Source organism: Diabrotica virgifera, chromosome 3 (assembly GCF_917563875.1).
Source record: "Diabrotica virgifera virgifera chromosome 3, PGI_DIABVI_V3a".
In the NCBI taxonomy this organism is placed as follows: Eukaryota; Metazoa; Arthropoda; class Insecta; order Coleoptera; family Chrysomelidae; genus Diabrotica; species Diabrotica virgifera.
In genome coordinates, this window is record NC_065445.1 from 136,699,243 (window position 1) to 136,707,066 (window position 7,824).

Sequence of the window (7,824 nt, forward strand, 5' to 3'; positions counted from 1 at the left end):
CAACCGTGATAAAAAGCCTAGAGGAGTAAACCTCAAAAAATAATCCCCACTATCACGGTGGAAGGTATCGTGTCAAAGGTATGAAAGATGCGAGGGTTAGAGCATCACAAACGATCCCTTCGGGATACCTGGCGACCTTCCGAAGTAGCCTAGCCTTAGCGCGGTAAGGGCGCACTGCCGCGCCGGACGTGTAGTACGTCCCTACTCGTGGGAATCACATGGATCAAACAAATACAAACAAAGATACAGGGAATAACGACGACGACTATAGGCAAAAGAATAAAGAAGACGGGAAAACCAATGAGAATGGGGAAGAGCGGCCTCAAGACGGCAGAACAGAAGAGGAAGAACAACGAAAGTTCGAAAAGGAAATGTTAGAATGGCACGAAAAACAGCCAAAGATGAACAGGTCGGGTCCTCCAAAGCACTCGACTCTAGTAGGGGATGACCTGTTAAAGGAAATTAACAAAGAAGAGGAAAAAGAAGGAGACAAAGTGGAGGAAGACCCCTCAGTGGAAATTGTGGAAGTGGGGGATAAGGAAGTAGAACGGAGAGAAGAAGAGCAAGGTGAGTCATACTGGCAAGATATAGAAGAGAGCGTCCTAACAGCTTTCTACTGTTCGACGAAGCGGACAGGGAAGAAATACAGCAAAACAAAAAAAGGAAAGGCGATAGCCTAGAAATGAACGAAAAATTTAAACGACAAAAGAGAGAAGAAAGCAAAAAATACTCAGAGGAGACGGAAAACGAAAGAGTCCAAAGAAAATTGAAAGAGGTATTAGAGATCCTAAATGGTAAAGGACCTATAGAGGGGGAGAATAAGGCTAAAGCAAGAAAGTTAATTGGAAAAATAACCTCTATCCAAAATAAAACGAGTCAGAATCAAAATCAAACGGTGCAAGAGGAGGGTCACTTGAAATGCGAGCAGTGCAAAATAAAAATGGAACAAGAAAGACAAAAGAAAGAAACGGAGAAAATAATAAAAGCGTTAAACAATGGGGGGGACATAAATAATTTTAGCCAGATATACAAAAAGAAATGGGAGGAGAAGGTATTTGAAAAAACGAAATATGAACAGGGGGTCTACAAGAGACAATAACCAAAAAAGAATGCTTAATTGTAACAAAGAGCGACATTAAAGAAGGAGGGGTAGAAAGTGTCATACGTACCATCCGGGAAGACGTATATGAAATCATTGAGGGATGTAAAGAAGAGAACGTGGAATACATAGAGAATGTCAAGAAAAGTTCCATGGCAAGCGAAAGGAGGGAATGGTTCACGGATGTTGTAAAAATAAAGAAGCACGGTATTTACGAAATGGCCGAGAGGGCCATAAAGCAAATTAAGGAAAGGGAAACGCCGCCGCAGACAATACGAGTGATAATAAATAATGAAATCAATAAAGAAGAGGTGCGGAAAGCTTTGGAATTCGTGGGTAGAGGGGAAAATATAATATGGGAATTAGTTATTCGAGGAAAAGAAATGGACAGGGGAGCCAGGCATGAACAGGAGGAAGCCCTCCTGATTAAAACAGGGGGGAAGATGTTCTAAAAGAAATGAACGAAAAGATAAACATCGGGAAGATAGGGGTGAAAGTAGATAGATTAAAGAAAACGGAAGGCGGGGACATCCTCGTGAAATTAAAGGGGAAAGGAGCTGCCGACAAATTAAGGAAAGAGCTGGACACGAGGATGTCCGGCTTAAACATGGCTGTTAGACGGAAAGTAAACCACTTTACCATAACCGGCATGGATCCCGGGGTCACAGAGGAGAAGTTACAAAACGCTATAAATGCATACACCGGGATTCCGAAAGATGAAGTGGATATAAAGATTCTCAGAACCAACCGAAATGGGGAGCAAAGCGCCACCATAGCCGTGCGCCCCACAAATGCTGAAGAACTCCGAAAATATAATACAATCGTGATAGGCTGGGTGTGGTGCCCCATCTCAGAGAGGTACACCCCCACGAGGTGCTATAAGTGCTTACACTACGGACATAGCACCTATGAGTGTAAGGGTGAGAGCAGGGTAGCTTGTTGCTACAACTGCTTAAAGACAGGACTTACAGCGGTACAGTGTAACAACACTGCGTACTGTCTTACTTGCAAGGAGGAGGGGCACCGGATGGACCGGATGCAATGCCCAGCCTACCGTGCGTGGGTGTACGGCAGGGGAGGGGAAGGGAACCCCAAAAAGTGTATAAGGAGAAATATAGCAGTGAAATGATGAGAGGTGGCCTCCTGGAGAACGTGAGTGGGCCCCTATACAGCCCACTGGTGAAACAGGAGGCCGGTTCTCAAGGAGTTTCATGGAAAATAGGTTACACCAGAAATCAAGCACCAAAGTATTTTATTTATAAAAATTTTATTTATATATTCTATTTATTTATTCTATATATTTTATTTATTGTGTCTTATTCATTTTATCTCTCTACTTATATATTTTATTAATTAAATAATTATATTTTTATTAATTTTATCTATTTTATATAGGTATACTTATTTATTTATTTATTTATTTATCTTAGTTTGTAGGAATTTTAACATAGCAGATAGACTCGACCTAAGGGAACTGAACCTAATTGTACCCCAAGGGTCAGCCTGGTATAAGGATATTGCAGGTGAACGTGGGCAGAGCGCGCCGAGCGCACGATCTTGTCCACGCAAAAGCCTTCAAGCTAGAAACGGACCTGCTCATCGTCCCCGAACCAAATATTAAGATCACGGCAGGCGGTAGATGGGTCCAAGATAATGGAAAGAACGTGGCGGTACTCATTAGAAATAGGGATGTAGGAGTGCAGGGCATTGTCAGGGGAGGAAATCATATCCTCATTAAGCTGAGGGATTTCAGCCTCCTGGCATGCTATGTATCTCCGAACATCCCTATGATTAGATACGAAGCTATCGTTGACGAAATAATGAGTGCCGCCATAAATGAAAAAGAGATATTGATCGCCGGGGATATCAACGCCAAATTAAGATTATGGGGTTCCCCTATAAACGACAAAAAGGGGGAACTCTGGAACGAGTGGATAGCCCAGCCTGGCCTCCAAGTACTAAATAATGATAAACCAACATTCATAAGGGGGGTCAGACAATCACACATCGACGTTACTTTCACAAGCGAAGGGCTATCCAGGAAAGTACAGGGGTGGGATGTCCTCGACGATCAATTATTTACCTATCACCGCTACATACAGTATGAGGTAAAAACAAAAGGAGGAATAAAGCGGCCGATAGGTCATACAGAATCATACTTTAATAAAAACAAGTACCTATCGGAGGTCAGGAAAATAAACGAAGAAGAGATTCCTGACCTTGGCCAACTGAGAAGAGCTCTCCAAAACGCGGCAAGTTTGGCCACCGTGAAGAAGAAAAATAATAAAAAATCCCCCTACTGGTGGACGGATGAGATAGAAGGTCTCCGGGAGAGATACCTCAGAGCTCGAAGGAATTACACCAGAAGCCAGGACAACCTCGTGCTCAAAGAAATATACAAAGATTTGAAGAGAACACTGAACAAGAAAATAAAACAAGAGAAAAAAGAAAGGTGGCAGACCCTTATAAAAGCACTAGATGAAGATATATGGGGCGATGCGTATAAGATCACAATGAAGGCGTTGAAGATACTCGCCCCATATAGACTGGATGAAGACCAGCGGATGAAATCAGCTAAACTCCTCTTCCCACCAGAGGAATTTCCCACCAGGGAAATTCAAAATTTCACCAAGATATTTCCAACGATGGTCGAGGAGTTCACAGAAGAAGAAATAAAAACCGCTGGTCAGGAAATGAAGACAGGGAAAGCTCCCGGCCCTGACGGGCTGCCACCAGAGGCGATAAAGATTATAGCGACAGAGAAACCAGGTTTGATCAGAAGAATATGTAATGATCTACTGCACAGGCAAGAGTTTCCCAGGGACTTAAAGGAAGCGAACTTGGTTCTACTCCTAAAGCCTGGGAAACCCCCAGATTCACCAACTTCTTATCGGCCAATATGCCTCCTGGACTGCCTTGGTAAGTTTTATGAGAGACTTATCAAGAAGAGACTAGAAGGCATTTTGGAAGATGAGAGAGTTCTGTCAAATCAACAATAAGGGTTTAGAAAAGGTAGATCGACTGTCGATGCCGTAACCTGGATAAGGGACGCGGCTAAGGCAAGTAAGAAAATATGGGTGGTCCTTGTTTTGTTGGACATAAAAAATGCTTTCAACTCAGCAAATTGGGGCCTCATAATAGACCGAATCGTCGAATTTGGGGCTCCAGAATACATGTCCAACATAATAAAGGACTACTTATCCGAAAGATCCGTATGCATATCGAAGAAGAAAAAGAAAGAAATGACCGCGGGAGTACCTCAGGGGTCAGTCCTGGGACCCTTACTTTGGAATATATTATACAACGGGGTACTAGAAATTCACAAGAACAGAGGAGTGAGAGCGATTGCACACGCGGACGATCTAGCCTTATTGGTCGAAGATGATATGAACTGGGGTATAAAAGATAAAGTAAATAGAGCAATCAGGACGACCGCGGCGTGGATTGAGAAAAATGATTTAAAATTAGCAGTAGAGAAGACAGAAATAATTATCTTGAGGGGACCAAGAAAAAGAGAAGACATAGTATTCGAATATCAAGGCTCCGAAATAAGACCCCAAAGGACAGTCAGGTACCTAGGAATTACCTATGACAATAGACTTAGCTTCGGACAACACATACAAGAAGCATGTCGGAAGGCGGAGGGGAGGACTTCAACACTAAATAAGCTAATGCCAAATATCGGGGGGCCCGGATCGCAGAAGAGGGCAGTTATGCTACAATCTATAATATCCATTCTATTATACGGGGCCCCAGTGTGGTATGAGGTCCTCCGGATGAAGAAGTATAAGGACATGCTTCTTAGGGCTCAAAGAAAACCCCTGATCAGGGTGTGCAATGCCTACAGAACTGTATCTACCATTGCCTTACAGGTGGTGGCTGGTTCTGTACCGGTGCACATCCTGGCCGGGGAAAGGGTCCGGATGTACAATAGGGGCAACGGAGCAATAGGTTCAGGACCACAGGTAAGAGTCAGAAGTCTAGAGATGTGGCAGAGGGAATGGGCAGCCGAAGTCGGAAAGGCGGCCTGGACGAGATCCCTGATTCCGGATGTAGTGAGGTGGTACGGGTGTCGGCATCGGCGCGTCAACTACTATTTCACACAGTTCTTGACGGAGCATGGATCGTTCAGGAAATATACCCACCGTATTGGTAAATCCGAGGACGATCTATGTCCAGAGTGTGGGGTTGTGGATGACGCGCAGCATGTCGTGTTCGTATGCCCCGCATACCACGCGGGGCGTACCGAGCTGCAGCTGGGCCTGGGAGCTCCTCTGGGCGAGCCTCACGAGCTAATCGACAGAGCTATCGACAGCAAGCGAGACTTCGATCTGATCATTGCCTTTGTCACAAAGACAATAAAGCATAAGGAGGAAGAGGAGAGGCGGCTGCAAGCGGGATGACCGTCTCTAATTTATTTATTTATTTTATTTATTTATATGTTTCGGCTGTCATAGGCACTCAGCGAGGGGAGGACCTTTTACACCCAAACCACGCTGACTGCCTTTTTATTGAAGATATTCTTCTTTAGCGGCGAATCGATTGAGGGTAAAATTTGATTGATCCGCGCGCATTCGCACACCGACAGTATGGTATTAGTTGTTATACGGGCTCTGATTGGGTGTTGAAATTTTGAAATGATCTGTCAATAATTGTTCAATATGGAGGTTATCGGTAAACAAAAATATTGTATAATATTAGTTTTTATGGATGTGTGGACAGAAATAAAATCAAATTTATAAGTATAGTGACTTTTTAAATAGTTTTGAAAAGCCGCAGGTACGTAATTCTAAATGTTTCAGTTGGAAATACCTAATAGTTTTAATACCTATCTATTTGGAAAATGTAAACAAAATAATATAGTTACCTATTAGTAGGCAGTGCTTTAATTTACATAATCTGATTACGAACAAACTTTCTACAAATCTTCATCTCATATATCGTTTTCTTACTCTATATTTTGTTGTATTTTATTTCGACAAAAATCAAACTAATAATTTTATTAAATTCATATAAATTTATGGTGTAAACGTTTAGTTTGTGTATATTCCCACATGACGTATACGAGAGTTTGGTGCAGTTTGAAATGGCGTCAACTTTCGTACGGCGCGGTAGACGTGAAGTGGGTTCAAGCCCCAAGCAAGTTATTATTTTTTTATTTTTTTTTTATAGATTTTATGATTGCAAGTATATTATTATATAATTTTTGATGATATTCTTCTTTTTTGAAAGTGGTAGATACGAAAGTTAGTTTGATTTTTAAATAAAATAAGTACAAATAACCTTTTAAGTATATTTACTTCGTTTAAATTCTATTATATAATAGAAAAATATCTTCTTACGTGCGTACAAAGTACACACACATTCTTTTTTTTATTTTATTTTTATTTTATTTTATTTTATTTATTTTCATAATTTATCGCGTACTTATTTATTTAATTTTATTTTCCAAGTCCATCGTTTTCTTTTGTATTAAATGTGGTGCACGCTTAGGACATAGTCAGTAGGAGATCATGTGCTTTGTGTATTGTCTCCGTTATGTTATATTCATGTTTCTTTTGTAAATACTTTGTTCGCTACGTTCTGGGGTAGTTGGCGGGGAGGACTTTTTACATCCAATCTTGCCAACTGCCCCTTTTTTTCCTTTTTTTTTTCTTTTCTTTTAACTAAAAGTAAGTGGATACGAGAGTGTGTATGAATTGATGAGAGTAAGAATGATTGCGTTACTCGTAATTACCAACTGGTTCTGTTTTGCTAGTTCCATCGTGGGGGGGGGGGGGGCACCCCGGTCGTCTCGCCCACTCATGGGTTACACCGGACGGTCGCTTCACCGACCGGTCTGGTGCAATGCTCGTGCGGGTGGGGAGGGCTGGGTGGCTGGTCATACGTCTTCCCAGAATGTTTGAAATAATCTTTTGTGAGATCGATTTCCGGGGGATATCGAAACGGCAAACATTAATTAAAGATGTAATTTTCATTACACCAGTACTTGTGACTTAATCCCATATAAACATAATATTTAAAGTATTTAATTTACCACGACACATCAGTGATCATGACGCGGGCGGTACTAGAACAAATTTTTTCAATAAACGAATTTACCTAAACAGTCCTCGTACGGGATGACGTTTGGTTAATTTGAGTTGGAAGAACTGTATCATCTCATACTCCTCATTAACTGTAACGATGTGATTAATTAACTACCACGAGACATACTGTACGAGTTTCAGCTGCTGCCCGTCACCATTTAAACAATGACTGTGTACATATTCTCGCAATGGCTACTTAACAACTTCTGAAATAACCCAATTAAAAGTGATATTGCATTCGAAAAGCGAAATTAAGGTAATAAGCCATAATTTCCTGCACGAAAGCATTTTTATATTTGGATTTATTAACACTGACATTGAATTACTGAACGCGCATATTTTATCAACTCTGTAACTGGTTATAATTGTCGGTAATTGCTTTTATTCGATCATTTTTGTGGGAAATTTCTCACACGATATTCACAAAATACACCTTGAAAGCTTTAATTTTAAAAGTCATGAAAAGCCCGGTTAACAATTATTATAGGTTATATCTTGTTTTATTAAAAATTTAACGAGGATGGTAATAAGGTTCTGAAACTGTGTTCTTGTGGCATGTGTAAATTAAATACTGTGTTTAACTGTTTATATGGGTTTAGCAACAGTTAATTGTAATAACAATTAAATTTTAACCTA

The 7,824-nt window shown here is 41.0% G+C and overlaps 2 protein-coding genes across 2 annotated transcripts; both read left to right on the top strand.

Annotated features, from left to right (window-relative positions):
- The first annotated feature begins 218 nt into the window (after nucleotides 1-218).
- LOC126882566 (high mobility group nucleosome-binding domain-containing protein 5-like) lies at nucleotides 219-680 on the top strand. Its single transcript, XM_050647537.1, has one exon. It carries the CDS (start codon nucleotides 219-221, stop codon nucleotides 678-680), a length of 462 nt encoding a protein of 153 aa, XP_050503494.1.
- Nucleotides 681-682: 2 nt separating this feature from the next.
- LOC126882567 (uncharacterized) lies at nucleotides 683-1,551 on the top strand. The gene is made up of 2 exons (XM_050647539.1): nucleotides 683-1,051; nucleotides 1,129-1,551. Exons 1-2 carry the CDS (start codon nucleotides 683-685, stop codon nucleotides 1,549-1,551), a joined length of 792 nt encoding a protein of 263 aa, XP_050503496.1.
- Nucleotides 1,552-7,824: the final 6,273 nt, after the last annotated feature.

Bases quoted from the DNA above. Each gene is read 5' to 3' on its own strand.
- LOC126882566 (XM_050647537.1), top strand. From the start codon at position 219: ATGGATCAAACAAATACAAACAAAGATACAGGGAATAACGACGACGAC.
- LOC126882567 (XM_050647539.1), top strand. From the start codon at position 683: ATGAACGAAAAATTTAAACGACAAAAGAGAGAAGAAAGCAAAAAATAC. The intron at 1,052-1,128 runs GTATTTGAAAAA...ATTGTAACAAAG, and splicing joins AAAAGAAATGGGAGGAGAAG to AGCGACATTAAAGAAGGAGG.